The sequence below is a fragment of the Coregonus clupeaformis genome, chromosome 26, assembly GCF_020615455.1.
Source record: "Coregonus clupeaformis isolate EN_2021a chromosome 26, ASM2061545v1, whole genome shotgun sequence".
NCBI classification, from domain to species: Eukaryota; Metazoa; Chordata; class Actinopteri; order Salmoniformes; family Salmonidae; genus Coregonus; species Coregonus clupeaformis.
This window is the reverse complement of record NC_059217.1, coordinates 42,754,462-42,773,373: the sequence shown is the minus strand read 5'-3', so window position 1 is coordinate 42,773,373 and position 18,912 is coordinate 42,754,462. Positions and strand designations below refer to the sequence as shown.

The 18,912-nt window shown below is 42.4% G+C and overlaps 1 protein-coding gene across 4 annotated transcripts; it reads right to left on the bottom strand.

Moving 5' to 3' along the window:
• Positions 1-384: 384 nt before the first annotated feature.
• On the bottom strand, positions 385-18,058 carry samm50 (SAMM50 sorting and assembly machinery component). Of its 4 annotated transcripts, none has more exons than XM_041849930.2 (15): positions 17,904-18,058; positions 10,985-11,095; positions 10,766-10,867; positions 9,237-9,324; positions 8,995-9,101; positions 8,419-8,549; positions 5,834-5,921; positions 5,485-5,613; positions 4,962-5,033; positions 4,749-4,835; positions 4,033-4,103; positions 2,081-2,148; positions 1,833-1,988; positions 1,347-1,488; positions 385-1,051 (listed from the first exon to the last, which is right to left on the bottom strand). In XM_041849930.2, the coding sequence occupies exons 1-15, from the start codon at positions 17,922-17,924 to the stop codon at positions 1,006-1,008; spliced, it is 1,419 nt and encodes a 472-aa protein (XP_041705864.1). In that variant the 5' UTR covers positions 17,925-18,058; the 3' UTR covers positions 385-1,005. The 4 variants fall into 4 exon arrangements, with proteins under 4 accessions (XP_041705864.1, XP_041705867.1, XP_041705863.1 ...); XM_041849933.2 differs by having other exon boundaries at positions 1,833-1,979; XM_041849929.2 differs by lacking the exon at positions 17,904-18,058 and adding an exon at positions 17,049-17,155.
• Between the last annotated feature and the right edge of the window lie 854 nt (positions 18,059-18,912).

Sequence of the window (18,912 nt, the reverse complement as noted above, 5' to 3'; positions counted from 1 at the left end):
TTAGTGAAGTGAGTCCGCCAGATCAGAGGCAGTAGTGATGACCGTGCATTCTCTTGATAAGTGCGTGAATTTCACAATTTTCCTGTCCTGCTAAGCATTCGAAATGATACACGAGTACTTCTGAGTGTCAGGGAAACTGTATGGGAGTAAAGAGTACATATTTTCTTTAGGTTTGTAGTGGAGTTAAAGTTGTCATTGTCAAATCTAAATAGTAAAGTACAGAGACCCCCAAAAAAGTAGTACCTCAAAGTATTCTTACTTACTTTACACCACTGAAAATGATTTAATCCATGTTGTGTTTCAATGCACGAACCATAAATCCATGCCATGCAAAATCAATTGGAAGGCAAGTCAATACTATAGAAAATCATAGTGTAACTTGAATAACTGTAGAGGATAACATCATTTATTAATGAGCATTATAATACAGACCACATTGACACATTTGTCTCATGATAAGGGCACTCATGGCTGATGTCTGCCTTTCTTAGGTTTCAACTAGAGGTGTTCACAGATCCACCTGTACCCGAATACCTGAGAGGGTTCGGATCCACAATTCTAAATAAATGTCACAGGTCTGGGTCGGATCTGATATGATTGTCAAGGGTATGTGTAATCTTTACTGACTTGTCCTGAAGGACCCGTACACATCCACACGTGACTGCTGCAGTAGAGAGAGAAATTGTATAATTTATGCTTCTCCTCTTGCTTGTCACGAGAGTGGCACGTCTAGCTTGTTGTTGGCCAATCATAAGTCATCAAAGCAGCAATGGGCTACACCAGCATTTCCCAAACTCGGTCCTGGGGACCCCAAGGGGTGCACGTTTTGGTTTTTGCCCAAGCACTACACAGCTGATTCAAATAATAAACGCATCATTAAACTTTGATTATTTGAATCAGCTTGGTTGTAGTAGCCATTGCATTCCCAGCACCTCCCACTTCCTAAAACCAATGAAACAAACTCCTGTGTTCCACAACTCAATGCAGCAGGACAACAGGAGGACATCACAGGAATCGGATTCCGGCTCCAAACTGGACCCCGTCGCATATCCTAAACAAACAAAGACCAAAGTGTCATTTCTTAACAGTAACCCAATACCCTTTTCACAACACTGAGCCAAAAATCCATCTGTACTGGGCTGGCCTGTTTACACAACCACCATAGTTGCTGAAACCATTATGAAAAGGACACTGGAAAATAAAAGTATGGTTCGGGTTGGCCCTATACAGTGAATCAGGCATACAAGTGTACTGCTCATCTATATGACCTATATAGTATTTATTGTTTCTGAGCTATGGACTATCACGTCATGGTTTGATAACAGGATGGGCAGATAGTAGGATACCTGTCTCCGCTCTGGACGCCCATGGGAATGCAGTAGTTGAGCTCCAGCCGGGCGATGTTTCCAAGCCGCAGCACGATTCCCGCTCCATAGGACCAGCGGATACACTCTGCCAGCTTCCTCAGGTGTGCTCGAGGCCCGTCACCTGGAGGAACGCAAACACCACAGCCTGAGGGGTCGTTCCACCTCAAAAAGCACAAGAAAGCGGATTTCGACACCCACCATGTCAGATTGTTCTGAAATCGTTTCTGTTAAAAACAGATAAGATTAGCATTCCTGTAACATTTTGTTGAAATATCATTTTCTCTACTTATTACTAAGTCATGCCACTCATTGTTATACAACTGTGATTGAGTCCTGCAGATTTTTCATACCGATGAATTTGAACATAGATTCAGCTTGTTAAGATGGTATTTCAGGTATCATCCCAGAACATCTGACACTTCCACATCATTGATTGCGAGGTGAATTACATCTTAAAACACCCACCATAGTTGAGGTTACACAGGTTCCCAGCATTGAGGAAGAAGTGGGTCCTGAAGAGGTCTCCAAAGCCCCCTTTGCCTGGACGGAAGGGCAGCGGAGTATACAGGTGGACGGCTCCAGCCCAATATGCCTCCCCTCCCAGGAAGTCACCTGTCATACCAACAATAAAACCACACGTGATGTGAGAACGTTACCCATCATAAGATCGGACTTCATTGAAACGGACAGTCCCACAGAGGATAACATCTCACCTTCACTCTGTGGGCCGATGCTGTACATACTAAATCCCCTGACGCTAGTAGGACCACCGAGGTAGAACCTAAAGAGACACATTGGTAGAAACCCATTCAAAAACACACCATAGAAACAGACTTTCAGCTACATCACCATCATGCTGCTTTTGGGGAAATAGGATCATTTTGTACATGTATTAAACTGCGAGTTTGGCCAATTCCAGTCCCCTTGTTTAGGGGGTCTGGGGTCCTACCTGGGATACTTTTTTATATAGAAGGACTGAGAAGCTAAATTCTGGTGACTTGAGGATATCCTACTCCAAAATCATAAAACTTCATTTCCACCTCCAGAAATGAGCCCAAAAACATATTGGTAAAAATGACGTTTAAATGATTTTTACATATTGTACCATATAGCCTGTCCGTGCTCTATTATTAGATGTACTATTAACAATAATCATTATTACCTCTAGCCCACTGATGCAGCATAGTGGCTAGAAATACATACATTTACATTTTAGTCATTTAGCAGACGCTCTTATCCAGAGTGACTTACAGTTAGTGAGTGCATACATTATTTGTATTATATTTTTCATACTGGCCCCCCCCGGGAATCGAACCCACAACCCTGGCGTTGCAAACGCCATGCTCTACCAACTGAGCTACATCCCTGCCGGCCATTCCCTCCCTGGACGACGCTGGGCCAATTGTGCGCTGCCCCATGGGGTCTCCTGGTCGCGGCCGGCTACGACAGAGCCTGGATTCGAACCAGGACCACTGCGCCACTCGGGAGACATAGGCTGAAGAATGAGGTTTGCCCATGTGCATTTACCCCACTGGACACAACATCATGATTGTTGTTATTATTATTTTATTATAAATATATAAATAATGACTATTCACTTGAAAAATGTGATTTTTTTTGTTTCTATTGCAAAGTAAGTCATACACCATTTTCCTCTTTGAGATTTGTTTCCAGCTGCTCCTAAACCGTGCTTGAAACTCCAGTTGTAACTGAATCTGTTAAACGAGGCCACTTGAAGGAGTAACGGTTGTAACTGAATCTGTTAAACGATGCCACTTGAAGGAGTAACAAAATAAAAATGGAAGCAAACTGACGCCGCTCTGTTTAACAAAGGATACTGCTTTCAAAAGGGTTTTCCCGCAATTGCATTAAGTATGGTTGTGCATTGACAGAATGCATGTTTCCCTCCCTATCGCAACTTGAATGCGCCTGGAGATTAATATTTTTCACATAGGACACACAACAACAAGCCGACTAGGTAAATTGGTAAACTATTCTACTATGGGGATGTCTGATTTTGTTTTAATAAAAAGCATGAGCTGGCACACACCCATAGAACATTATTTAGTGTAGAGGTGCGACTAATGGTGAATAAACTATAAGCTATTAAAATAAATAAAGAGAGTCGCACACTACATATAAACTCCCAGTCATTTATTGGGTAAACTACCAACATTTCAGCATCACTGTGACTTCTTTGTTTTAATAACATTACATGGCAAAAATAGTAGCACTGGAAAGTCCTGACCTGAGTGATGAAGTGGAGGCTTTTAATGACTTTGCCAGCAACTACAGTAGGATATAAGCTGTCTGGGTTGAGCCTGTTATAGACCGTTTCATTCCCTTCATCTGATCATCGGAATGTCATCAACAATCATGCATGTCAGTTCAGCGCACACAGCTTAACAAAGAAAATGCAATATTTGGGAATATATTTCGTAGAACACACGTCATCTCCAAACCAGAGACTTTTATTGCGGATCTACACTGATCTCAAAAACGACCTCTCCAGAATCCATATGATGGAAATACATTGCAGTAATGGAGAACTTTAACCCCTGACTATACTGTATAAAGACAACATGGCGGGCCGGCTAGTGGGCCATGTTTGACACCCCTGCTTTTCAATGATGGTATTGTGAAACAGAGAGAAGTATTGTCTTACCTGTCAGCAATGCAAGTTGGCTTATCTCCAATGGGCAGGAGGCATCCGCCCCAGAGAGATGCAGACAGGACCTGGAAGATAGAGGACGAGGTCTCAACAAATGTGCTCTTTTATCCCACATTTATCCCAACCTGGTCAAAACCATTTGTCAACCCTCCATCAACAAGCTGTTTACATAGGCTCAGGCACTCCCTCTCTACCGTACCTGCTGTCTCGACCTCTCAATGCTCGGCTATGAAAAGCCTGAGGTACATTTACTCCTGAGTTGCTGACCTGTTGCCCCCTATACAACCACTGTGATTATTATTTGACCCTACTGGTCATCTATGAACGTTTGAACATCTTGAAGAACGATCTGGCCTTAATGGCCATGTCATTTTATAATCTCCACCCGGCACAATCAGAAGAGGACTGGCCACCCCTCAGAGCCTGGTTCCTCTAGGTTTCTTCCTAGGTTCCTGCCTTCTAGCCACCATGCTTCTACATCTGCATTGCTTGCTGTTTGGGGTTTTAGGCTGGGTTTCTGTATAAGCACTTTGTGACATCGGCTTTATAAATAAATGATATTGATTGATGGTTATAACTTGTGTTTACTATAAAAAGGTGGCCTAGCACCAGTTCAATACTCAGACTGAGTTCCAACTTGAGATCCATGTGTGTAACTAAAGTTTTCGCACAAATTTCTTCTTGATAAATATGACGATTTAGGTTCTCACCGAGTCCCAGAAGAGACGTTTGTTAAACTGGATCTCAAAGTCCTCTTTCAGAAAACTGGCATCTCCTCCCGTGTAGCCAGCCAACTCCTGCAAAACCACAACAATGCATCAGGTGAATGAATTGTTGGTTCAAAATGGTTTGGGAAATGGTTTCATTAGGGTAATACCATTGAATGCAACACTGGCCAGGTAATGTTATCCTAACCTACACACCTGGTTGATCTTCAGCAAGGCTCCCCTCCTGGGAAGAATTGCGGAGTTCCTGGTGTCGATGACCATGGCATGCTATAAGGGCCAAGGAGAAGAGAGCAACATGTTGAGGAGTGGGCCGAATCCTAACTTGAGATCCACCTGTGCAAGTTTCTGCACAAATTTCCCATTGACGTCATCAATGCAAGATTTACACAAAAGCCCAAATGAAGTGTACAGATCTCAACATGTGGATTTGGGCCTACATGTATTATGTTTTAATCCCTGGTAATAAAGGGGGATTTTGTGGGGGATTGGCCTATGCCACTCTGATAATGACATTGCTCATCCATACATTTATATATTCTTATTCCATTCCTTTACTTAGATTTGTGTGTATTAGATATTTGTTGTGGAACTGTTAGATATTACTTGCTAGATATTGCTGCACTGTCGGAACTAGAAGCACAAGCATTTCGCTACACTCGCAATAACATCTGCTACCCATGTGTATGTGACCAATAAATTTGATTTGAAGTCCCGGTACCGAGAGTGATGACTTGAGGGAGTGGCCGCTCTCCTCCCGGACTGCGAACGAGGCGGTACGTGCTAGACAACCCAACTCTCGCCACACACCCTCCCACTTCAGGGTGTGGTTCGTCTTCCAGAGAGGGAACTGTTTGTATTCAAAACAGAGAGGGGAAAAAACCTAGAGAGGATCAACAACTTGCAAAAGCATTACACAGCAGGATGAAATTTAAGTCAAAAATAGCTGAGAAGTTCAATTCATCTTAGTTAGCATAACAACAATAAAAATAAGACAATCACTTTTGTTATTTCACATGACAACTCTACAGTAATGATAGATCGATAGATGAATGGAAAATTATCTTTACACTGAATTCTGTGGAGACGCCACGATCAGTCTCTCTCAGCGAGCTCCATGGAAACTGGCCTGTGACTTTGTAAAAGTTAACAGCGAAACTGCAACAGCGAGAGGAAGTCAATTAGAAAAAAAGAGCCCAGGGATCTATAGAATTAACAACTTAAAGGTGCTACACAGAATGTATCCCCTATGTGGAAGCTAGGTGAATTGCAACAGCACTAGGCTGCATTCAAAACAACCCATTTCCCCGTAACATGGCGGAGACTCGTGCTTGAGCCGCTTACTTTCGGTTTTGGTCCACCAGCTTCAAAAACAATATATTATTATTTTTGAAAATATATTTCACAGTGATTTACATGGTACAATGATTCCCTAAACTGAAATTGAGCTAACAGTGTAGAATTCTAGCAACCAGGAAATGACAGAGCGATTTCTACATTGGCCACTTGACACGATTTCCACAATGTAACACAGCCACAAAGTAAAAATAACTTTCCCTCAGATAATGCTCCGGCGGCAGAAATCAATAGGCGAATATCAAAGCTAAACACAACACTGGCGGGTAAGTAATACTGTGAAACGTTATCATTCTACTATTACTGCAGATACAGAAATTATTCAGACATTGACTTTTCCCACATTTTGTTACGTTACATCTTTATTCTAAAATGGATTAAATAGTTTTTTCCCCCTCATCAATCTACACACAATACCCCATAACGACAAAGCAAAAACAGGTTTTTAGAAATGTTTGCTAATTTATTAAAAATAAAAAACTGATATCACATTTACATAAGTATTCAGACCCTTTACTCAGTACCTTGTTGAAGGACCTTTGGCAGCGATTACAGAATAAAGTCTTCTTGGGTAAGACGCTACAAGCTTGGCACACCTGTATTTGGGGAGTTTCTCCCATTCTTCTCTGCAGATCCTCTCAAGCTCTGTCAGGTTGGATGGGGAGCGTTTCTACACAGCTATTTTCAGGTCTCTCCAGAGATGTTAGATCGGGTTCAAGTCCAGGCTCTGGCTGGGCCACTCAAGGACATTCAGAGACTTGTCCCGAAGCCACTCCTGCGTTGTCTTGGCTGTGTGCTTAGGGTCGTTGTCCTGTTGGAAGGTGAACCTTCGCCCCAGTCTGAGGTCCTGAGCAGGTTTTCATCAAGGATCTCTCTGTACTTTGCTCTGTTCATCTTTCCCTCGATGCTGACTAGTCTCCCAGTCCCTGCCGCTGAAAAACATCCTCACAGCATGATGCTGCCACCACCATGCTTCACCGTAGGGATGGTGCCATGTTTCCTCCAGATGTGACGCTTGGCTTTCAGGCCAAAGAGTTCAATCTTGGTTTCATAAGACTAGAGAATATTTTAGGTGCCTTTTGGCAAACTTCAAGCAGGCTGTCATGTACCTTTTATTGAAGAGTGGCTTCCGTCTGGCCACTCTACCATAAAGGCCTGATTGCTGGAGAGATGGTTGTCCTTCTGGAAGGTTCTCCCATCTCCACAGAGGAACTCTGGAGCTCTGTCAGAGTGACCACCGGGTTCTTGGACACATCCCTGACCAAGGCCCTTCTCCCCCGATTGCTCAGTTTGGCCGGGCGGCCAGCTCTAGGAAGAGTCTTGGTGGTTCCAAACTTCTTCCATTTAAGAATGATGGAGGACACTGTGTTCTTGGGGACCTTCAATGCTGCAAAACATTTTTGGTACCCTTCCCCAGATCTGTGCCCCGACACAATCCTGTCTTGGAGTTCTACGGCCAATTCCTTTGACCTCATGGATTGGTTTTTGCTCTGACTTGCACTGTCAACTGTGGGACCTTATATAAACAGGTGTGTGCCTTTCCAAATCATGTCCAATGAATTGAATTTACCACAGGTGGACTGAAGTTGTAGAAACATCTCAAGGATGATCAATGAAAACAGGATGCACCTGAGCTCAATTTCGAGTCTCATAGCAAAGGGTCTGAATACTTATGTAAATAAGGTATTTCTGTTTTCGCTTTGTCATTATGGGTTATTGTGTGTAGATTGATGAGGGGGGAAACAATTTAATCCATTTTAGAATAAGGCTGTAACGTAATAAAATGTGGGAAAAGTCAAGGGGTCTGAATACTTTCCGAAGGCACTGTATGTCTAAGCTCTGAGTGAACTCAAATAATCTATAAATGATTTACCCACATGTGAAACTGCTAAAAGTATACCTTATTTTAAAGTGACAGACCTATGAACATGTATAACTGAGTTACCAACATTTATAACTGCTGCGGATACCTTTAAAGAAAGCGGAAACCTTCTGGACATTTATTAATGAGTTGCAAACATTTATAAAAGCATTACATCTTCTCAAACATACAATACATAGTAAGAATGTAATTTAATAGAAGGATACATTGGGGAAACAATTGTAATTGCAGTGACTCAAATCTGTAGCACTGTATATTATATTAAATTACAATGCAAAACAAAAATATGATAATCCTATGTGTAGCATCTTTAAATCGTAAATCTTTAATAAAATGTATTTATAATCTTTAAATCGTAAATCAGTGTATTTATAGCATTGCTCGTCATAGAAGTAGTAGGTTTTTATTGTCTCATACTTGCGTTCAAAGCGGCCAGGTTGAGGCTTGAAGAACGACAGCCCATAGGAAGTCTCTTTGGTGCCGTAGGAGAACTGGAACGTAAGCTTTTCTGCACGACCGAAAATATTGGGCAGCTTCAGACCAAGAACCTACAGTAGGAGGGAGGCAAACTAGTCAAAACCTGACCACAGCGGCGGATGGTACCTCAATAGCATGTGTAATCACCACCATAGATCTTTATAAATTGATCTGTCCTCGATTCCTAATTTCTTCTCTCCTCACTTTCTTCTCAAAACACATTGGTGCAAGCAGCAGTGTTTCCCAGACTCCGTCCTTGGGACCCCAAGGGGTGAAGGTTTTGTTTTTTGCCCAAGCACTACACAGCTGACTCAAATAATTAAAAGCTTGATGATTATCTGATAATTTGAATCAGCTATGTAGTGCTAGGTTAAAAACCAAAACGTGTTTGGGAAACACTGGTCCAAGGGGCGGGACCTTGGACCTTCTCATCCAATACAGTTTAGAAGGAGATAAGGAGATGAGAAACGCAGTCAGATGATTTCAGATAGAGCCCATCACTCAGGGAGTTCTCACCATGCTACCTTCGTTATTTCCAACCATGGTGTTATAGCTGCCAGTCATGCGTCTCAGCTCAGTCACTTCAAACGTCACATCCAGTCCGTTAGGCAGAGCATCCACTCCTGAAAGGAAGTGGTTGTTTTGTTGGAGTGTTTTACCCACTTTTCCATTCACTTTATTATTTTCTAAAGTAATATGCAAAACTTTGGACAGATACTGTTCAGATTGAGAACGGATCACCTTTCTAACCACAGTACCTTGTGAGGTATCGATGACAACCTCCACTTGTCTGAAGATACCAAGACGTAGGAGCTTCTGTCTGGCTTCGTGGGCTTTTTTCATGACCTAAAACGAACAGTAAACAAAATAAGTTATACTTTTGCTACAGTCTCCACACAATCTCCATACACAGTGTTTTCCACTAGCTCCGGCTCTGTCGGCTATACAGCCAATTACAGACTCCTTTTCAGCCAGGTACTTTTTCCCCACTTAAATGAACTAGGCTACTTTTCAATTGCTAACTAGCGTTAGCAGATACCCATAGACTTACAGTCTAGTTAGCAATTGCGCTAGTTAGCAACTTCATTCCAACTGCACGCAAAGACATAAAAATGGTATCCACGAGTTCATCTACAACGCATTTAAGAACTACAGTACACCATGTCCGGGCCAGTAGGAATTCTGTTCGGGCCAGTAGATTTTTGGCCAACCGGCCAGTGAGGAAAAAAGTTAACGTTGGACCCTGGCGTATTTCATATGTAGCAACAGAGTGGTGGCGAATAGGCTATTTACTGTGCTTTGATTGACGAACAGCAAGATTTACTAGTTTAGAAAAGGTGTTGAACTGACTGAATAAAGTCGATCTCATATATTCTCGCCATTCACACATCATACAATGTAGTTATATGTCCATGGTATCGCATCGGGACAAGTCAACTAAAGATCTCGTTTGTATTTTTGATATGAAGTCAATCAGGACTTGCCCGACAGTGACGTTAAAGTGAGTGACTCGTCAGTAGCCACCCGAATCGCATCGGTAAGAGAGCTGTTCATTTGGCTTATTTGCATACTGGTAGGCTTTTTGGCAATTATCTGCAGATAAAATATGAAAACATTCGATGAAGATGGTGAATCCTCCTCACTGCAGGAACAACAGGTAGGCTAAGTGGAGAGAGCCTCACTCTGGTCCAAAATATGATTAAAGAAAACAGATTGAATAGTTTTAAAAGCTAATGACTTATATGGTATTTTCAAAGATATTGATATAGGTCTATTGATTTAATCAAAGTGTTGACAATGAAGTAGTCAAGTGCTGCTTTCTGTGTAGCAACGCCCATGTTTAACACCTGCTTCATTATTCAATCATAACTGTATCACAGTGAGCTCAGAAAATGCCTCTTAAAAGGAAGCTTGAAGCCCATGGAAGTCAGCAGACTTCTTACAGGATTCTTTAAAGGCCCAGTGCAGTCCAAATAATTTTTTTCCTGTGTTTTATATAATATTGTACAACAGCTGATGAAACTAACACTGTAAAAGTGTGAAAAATGTAGATCAGTGTTATTTCCTGATCGTTACTGGTTGAAATTACAATCTAGCATTAGAATGAGACCACCAAAAAAGAGCTTGTTCTGCAAAAACATCTTAAACCCCCCCAGGCCGAGGGAGCCTGGCTGGCTACTTTTTCTGTTTGGTTGGCTACTCCATGTGCTTATGGTGAACACTGCATACAGTCTCCACACGTTACAATCAGTGGTCCGTAGCCTACTGTACTGATAGATTCACTCACGTCAATCAAGTTCCTTGCTCGGAAGACATCAGCAATCTCGTATGTTAAGCAATCCTCCTTGGTTCTTCCCAGACCATCTATGTGAACATGCTGGACTATGACCTGTAGGACAAACATATGAAGGAGTTATAATCAGCATTGACAGGCAACAATAAAAGGTAACTTTGACATTCAACCACACAGAAATGATGATGGACTAAGAAACAACTCGAGCCGTACATCTTTGTTTTCAAGAACCTCTTGTTTTGACTCCTGCTCCATATCTGGTTGCTCGATGTCATCTGCATGAACCCCCAACTCGGGTCCCTGCATTGGCAGAGGGTCAAGACTCTGCAACACAGAGTTAGTGATGAATACAATGACTTACCAAGATATTTATTGTATTGTAAAGCTAGCTACCTGTAAAAAAAAACAACAACAACAAACTCTAGAGCTAAATGGCAGTTAGGTGGTTTTTATGATAAGGTAGTTGTAAATACCATATTGAGATTTATTTTTTTACATGTTCCGGCCATCATTTCCGATGACCGAAAAGAGCTTCTGGACATCAGAACAGCGATCACTAACCTCGATTAGGATGAAGATTTCTACTTCAAAGAGTCGGAGGCGCAGGACATACTGCTCACCTCGGGCCGGGCCCTAATCCCTGACACTCGAAAGAGACTGCGATATAGAGGCAGACGTGCGGGTAACCTGATGAAACTACGGAGGAAAGTAAATAATCCGCCTCTACCCTCTGTTCTATTGCATAATGTACAATCACTGGAGAACATACTGGACGAGCTCCGTTCGAGACTATCCTATCAACGGGACCTGAAGAACTGTAATATCCTATGTTTCTCGGAAACTTGGCTGAAAAAGGACATGGAGAATATTCTAGCTGGTTTTTCTATGCATTGGCAGGACAGAATGGCAGCGTCAGGTAAGCTCAACGGGGATAGTGTGTGTCTTTTTGTTAACAACAGCTGGTGCGCAATCTCTAATATTAAGGAAGTATCAAGGTTCTGCTCGCCTGAGTTAGAATACCTAATTATAAACTGTAGACCAAGAGTTTTTATCCATATTTTACGTAGCTGTTTCTTTACCACCACAAATCGATGCTGGCACTAAGACCGCACTCAAGGTGCTGTTAAAATGCTCATCCAGAAACAGCAATCCTAATGGCCAGTGATTTTAATGCAGGAAAACTGAAATCTGTTTTACCTACACTGAACAAAAATATAAAGGCAACATATAAAGTGTTTCATGAACTGAAATAAAAGATCACAGAAATGTTCCATATGCACAAAAAGCTTATTTCTCTCAAATATTTCTGCACAAATTTCTTTACATCCCTGTTAGGGAGAATTTCTCCTTTGCCAAGATAATCCATCCACCTGACAGGTGTGGCATATCAAGAAGCTGATTAAACAGCATGACCATTACACAGGTGCACCTTGTGCTGGGGACAATAAAAGGCCACTAAAATGTGCAGTTGTCACACAACACAATGCCACAGATGTCTCAAGTTTTGAAGGAGTGTGCAATTGGCATGCTGACTGCAGGAATGTCCACCAGAGCTGTTGCCAGAGAATTTAAATGTTCATTTTTCTACCATAAGCCGCCTCCAACGTCATTTTGAGAATTTGGCAGTACTTCCAACCGGCCAGACCACGTCTAACCACGCCAGCCCAGGAACTCCACATCCGGCCTCTTCACCTGTGGGATCGTCTGAGAAAAGCCACCCAGACAGCTGTGTAAACTATGGGTTTGCACAACCGAAGAATTTCTGCAAAAACTGTCTGAAACCGTCTCAGGAAAGATAATCTGCAGGCTCATCGTCCTCACCAGGGTCTTGACCTGACTGCAGTTTGGCGTCATAACCGACTTCAGTGGGCAAATGCTCACCTTCGATGGCCACTGGCACGCTGGAGAAGTGTGCTCTTTACGGATGAATCCCAGTTTCAACTGTACCGGGGGAGCAGTTTGATGTCAATGTTGTGAACCTACATTTTTTTAAGGCATCTGTGACCAACAGATGCATATCTGTATTCCCAGTCATGTGAAATCCATAGATTAAGGCCTAATGAATTTATTTAAATTCACTGATTTCCTTTTGAACTGTAATTCTTGCATGTTGCGTTTATTTTTGTTAGTGTAATTTCTACCAGCATGTCACCAGGTGGAAAAAATAAACTCTAGATCACCTTTATTCCACACACAGAGACACATACAAAGCTCTCCATCACCCTCCATTTGGAAAATCTGAAAACTCAAAACAAGAAGTACCAGTGCTGCGCTCAATACGGAAGTGGTCCGATGAAGCGGATGGTAAGCTACAGGACTGTTTCGCTATCACAGACTGGAATATGTTCTGGGACTCATCCGATGGCATTGAGGAGTTTACCACATCAGTCACTGGCTTCATTAATAAGTGCATCGACGACGTCGTCCCCACAGTGACTGTACGTACATATCCCAACCAGAAGCCATGATGGATTACAGGCAACATATGCACTGAGCTAACGGCTAGAGCTGCCGCTTTCAAGGAGCGGGACTCTAACCTGGACGCTTGTAAGACATTCCTCTACGCCCTCTGACGAACCACGAAACAGGCAAAGCGTCAATACAGGACTAATATTGAATCCTACTACACCGGCTCTGATGCTTGTCGGATGTGGCAGGGCTTGCAAACTATCAAGGATTACAAAGAGAAACCCAGCTGCGAGCTTCCCAGTGAAGCGAGCCTATCAGACGAGCTAAATGCCTTCCGTACTGAGTCCTGTGTGGCTCAGTTGGTAGAGCATGGTGCTTGCAACGCCAGGGTTGTAGGTTCGATTCCCACGGGGGACAAGTACGAAAATGTATGCACTCATTACTGTAAGTCGCTCTGGATAATGACTAAAATGTAAATCTCGCTTCGAAGCAAGCAACACTGAACCATGCGTGAGAGCACCAGCTGTTGCGGACGATGTGAGTAAAACCTTTAAAACAGGTTAACATTCACAAGGCTGCAGGCCCAGACTGATTACCAGGAGGCATACTCTGAGCATGCGCTGACCAACTTGCAAGTGTCTTCACTGACATTTTCAACCTCTCCCTGACCCAGTCTGTAATACCTAGATGTTTCATGCAGACCACCATAGCCCCTGTGCCCAAGAACGCCAAGGTAACCTGTCTAAATGACTATCGCACAGTAGCCTGAAAGGCTGGTTATGGCTCATATCAACACCACCATCTCAGATACCCTAGACCTACTCCAATTCACATACCGTCCCAACAGATCCACAGATGAATCAATCACTATTGCACTCCACACTGTCCTTTTCCACTCTGACAAAAGGAACACCTATGTGAGAATGCTGTTAATTGACTACAGCTCAGTGTTCAACACCATAGTGCCCTCCAAGCTCATCACTAAGCTAAAGGACCCTGGGACTGAACACCTCCCTCTGCAACTGGATCCTGGACAGGGCTCGACATTAAGGCTTGCTCAGGCAAGTAAAAAAAAAATGTTGCCAGACAAGCAGAATATAGATTTCAGTTGTACAAATGGACAAGTAAAAAAATTTAAATCACACAAAGATCACAAAATCAAACAATTACTCGGATCAGAATTGGATCAGGAAGCACACAGCAGGGCAGTGCATGGTTGACATTCTGAGTAAATTGCCTATATTCATATTTGCTATAGTCTATTTAAAAATATATATTTACACAAAGCAAGATAAATGTAGACAGCTAAGAGTCTCACCAAAGCAGCGCAAAATATCTGCTCAGAAAATGTAGTTTTATTCTCTCTCTCTCGAATGATCTGGGCCAATAGCCGAAGTCTATTTTCAAGTGTCTTATTGTTATAGAAGCCAAAATGCTTTGTTTTGTACGCTGGGGGCGATAACATAGTGCATGGCAGTGGTCACCAACCTTTTCTGAGTCTAAACGCAAGCCGAGATCTACCGCTTACATTTAAAATACGTAAGCCTATGCAACATTAACCAATTAAAAACAGTTCTGTAGCAATGAAGTTGATGCAGTAGGCTTTAGACCCAATACATTATACATAGGCCCAACACATTGGCTATACTTGAATTGCCTTGCCAATGTTGTTCTTAGACTATTTTGAAATTATATTTAAAAATGCAGATATATGATCATACTGGTAATAGATCATTTATTGTTTTACTTGTGAGGCACAGCTGATTGAGCAGAATAATTTGCTATTTTTTTTACTGGACTGATGGCCTGCATCTGATGGCCAGTCTGAGGGGAGGGAGGGCGCAGCGGTAAGGCTGCATCTCACCGTCTCTCCCCTCTCCCTCCCTCCCCTGAGAAAAGGGGACACAGTCTTCCAGCTGATGGCGAAAACTTAAGTCGCACTGCATTATTTCTGCCTCATGCACCAATTCATGTTGTTACTCCTATGACCAGAGAAAGTTAAATATTCCTCTATATTAAAAAAGACAAGCCACTAATAATAAGGCAAGCTTATCGGAACACTTTGCTATACTCATTCATTGCAGCTGCAGTGCTGGTTGTAGTGTGAGTGGAAGTAGGGAGAACTTGCATTTTATGGCTTATAAAAGTGTTCAACAAAGTGTTTTACAGTGCTGAATAACAACTTAAACATGAACTTACTCATAAAAACACCATCTCTTTGCTGTATTCGTTGAGTCTCTCTCTAGTCATAGTTTAAAAAAAATTGAAATCTCAGTTTCAACTTTGCTGTGCGTTCTAGGCTTCTTTTTACAGTCTATGGCTTGAGGAAATGACTCCCGAGTGGCGCAGTGGTCTAAGGCACTGCATCGCAGTGCTAGCTGTGCCACTAGAGATCCTGGTTCGAGTCCAGGCTCTGTCGCAGCCGGTCGCGACCGGGAGACCCATGGGCGGCGCACAATTGGTCCAGCGTCATCCAAGGTAGGGGAGGGTTTGGCCGGCAGGGATGTGGGTTTGTTTCCCACGGGGGGTCAGTATGAAAAAAACAAAAAAACATGTATGCATTCACTAACTGTAAGTCGCTCTGGATAAGAGCGTCTGCTAAATGACTAAAATGTAAATGTCAAATGTAGGAAACTGCAGACACCGTGACCCGCGTTATCCAACTGGCCAATGGTAGGCCTATAGGTGAACTTGATATGCTCTCTGGGCCTGCCGGGTAGGTGGAGTTCTACCTTCAGACACATGAAATTGTGAAAAACGCCTTCCCGGCGCTAGGGCTGCTGAATCAAGTGCACCTACCGCCAACAGCGCAAATCTAATTTTAATAAATAGGAACGCAAGGCTTTATCTTTGGGTTTTTTACAGAAATGTTTGCTGATCCAGTAGGAATGCCTTCGAGATCGACCAGTCGATCGACCGGTTGGTGACCACTGGTCTATGGGCAAGCGCATAGACTCCAGCCACCCAAGTTATAGACTGTTCTCTCTGCTATCGCACGGCAAGCGGTACCGATGCACCAAGTCTGCAACCAACAGGAACCTGAACAGCTTCTACCCCCAAGCCATAAGACTGCTAAATAGTTAGTTAAATAGTTAACCAAATAGCTACCCGAGTCCAGGACTATCTGCATTGACCCTTCTTTCACTAACTTCTTTGACTCATCACATAAGCTGCTAATACTGTTTACTAGCTGTCACTTTATTCCTAGTTATATCTACCTCAACTACCTCGTACCCCTGCACATCGACTCGGTACTGGTACCCCTTGTATATAGCCAAATTATCGTTACTAATTGTTTATCTATTTAAGCAATAAGGCCCAAGGGGGTGTGGTATATGGCCAATATACCACGGCTAAGGGCTGTTCTTAATCACAACTTGGAGTGCCTGGATACAGCCCTTAACTGGGGTATATTGGCCATATAACACACCCCCTCGGGCCTTATTGCTTAAATATACCACGGCTTTCAGCCAATCATCATTCAGGGTTTGAACCACCCAGTTTATAATATTATGTATTTTACTTTATTATTTTTCTATTTTCTTCCTCTCTGTGTTGTTGGGAAGGCCCCTTAAGTAAGCGTTTCACTGTTAGTCCACACCTGTTGTTTACGAAGCATGTGAAGACTAAAATTAGATTCGATTTTTTTGATTTGATGATGCACGCCCATGTATTAGCTCTCGAACTCTAGGCGGCATTCTGCCTTCTCCCTACCGTTCTCAGCCATTAGCTTTGCCCGCTACTGCCTCATGTGAACTACAATCCCGACACTGTGTTTTAGCGTTTAGGTCAATAATCATCGCTTGTGATATGGCCCTTATCTTTCATCAGCGAGAAAGAAGCCTTCAAATAAAAAATATATACTTACTAATACAACTATGGGTGCCTCCATCCAACGAACCTACACTTCCCGAGTTATGCTTACACACAGGTGTTGGAAGCATGCTAGATAGTTGCCTGGCAACCCGACGTTGAATTGCATTGAATTCTACATCAGGCAGAAATTTCCTCTCAATTATATTTTAACGCACTTTACCGGTTGTCCGTGCGGTTGGTCCTTTTGGCGGTAGGAATGTGAGAAAATATATCCACAGGAAAGTAATTACATCAAGTTTTCAAAGCGCTGGTAGTGTGTTCAGAAGCATGCACACAAGATAAAAAAATGCACGCACGAGAAGATAAAAAAATGCACGCACGAGATGCATGCATACTTGCCGAGCTCATGCACGCGTTTACATGGTTCTGCGTATGCTTCAGGTGATTGAAGGTCGCAGTTGTAAATGAGAACTTGTTCTCAACTGGCTTACCTGGTTAAATAAAGGTGATTTCAATTTTTTGGGGGGAAATCTGATATTAACAAAACTCCCCCATACATACATACGTCTTCGCCCAATGACTTCGCCCAATGTAATGTATAGGAACTGAGAGTCATGATCAAGGGCTACCCCATGCATATGATCGCTACTTAAGATCAGTGAATGTGTAGGGCGCACGTTGCACGAGCAACGTTCACCAATGCTGTTGTTGCAACTATGAAAACGTTAATTTCCTTCTCTTACTGACAAAGACAGTTCATGTATCTGGACTTTCCATAGTTGGCAAGCTGTCCAACTGGGCCCCTTTCGCTGTGCGTGACAGCTAGCTAGCTATACTAAGCTAGCTATTGGCTACTGTACTCAGAGGTCATACTTTCATCCTTTGCATTTTGAGCAGTTATCCTTACCCTCGCGTGGACGGTGCCCATGATTAAAGTCTTGAATGTATTGTCCTTCAAATGTTGGTGTTTATTTTACGAAATTAAGGGACATTTAATTCACAGTCGGCTCAAAAGAGATGTAGCTTCGTGGACGACGGAAGCCATGACACCACCAAAACCACGCCCCCTGATTCATCCCGGGTGTATTCAAGATGTCAACGTTTCACAATGTATTGCAGAACTAACATTTTTGACAACAGCTGGTTACTGTAAACAGAAAACAATAGTGTGCACATAAAACCTATTGAAAGACAGTGACATAAATATTTTAAAAACTGAAGCTTTGCTTAGTTATCATATATAATAACATCTACTTGGATTTTTGTAGGACTTTTTGAACCCATTGATGTATTGTGGACAAGCAAAGACAACTTGCATTCAGGAATGTGACCACACTGGGTCCAGACAACATACGTCTGACTGTAGCACTAACCCAATTTCACCATTACTTTCAGTAATGAAGAGTTCATATAGCCATCATAGACATATCAATCAAAATATCACACACTCAGTGTGATGAGAAGAAATACAAAATATCATATTTTATTTTGTTTTGACATGTTGCTGAGCTTCTCTGTAAGCCCTCCTTCCTGTAAAAGAATGAGAAAAAGCACAGTATCTCCCAATAACAAACATTTAATCCAATGAATAAATAATGGACTTATGTTTGACTGAAAAGAGATAGATTTTACGCCTCTCGCTTAAAGGTTTCCTGCGATATCTTGCCCTTGGCCACACCTTCAGGACACTCATTAAACTTCTCTATCCCCTGAGAGGTTAATAATGCGAAACAAAATCATGCATAGTATGTTGAGTGTTTCTTCAGGAGTGATTAAATGGTGTGAACATTGGGGTGACTAATTTCAGAAACCCAGAAGTAAAATCTTGCATAATTGCGTCAGATATGTTATGTGCGTCTGTCAACGAGAGATTATTTATAGACTTATATAGAGCTGAATCATCGGTATGCCCCCCA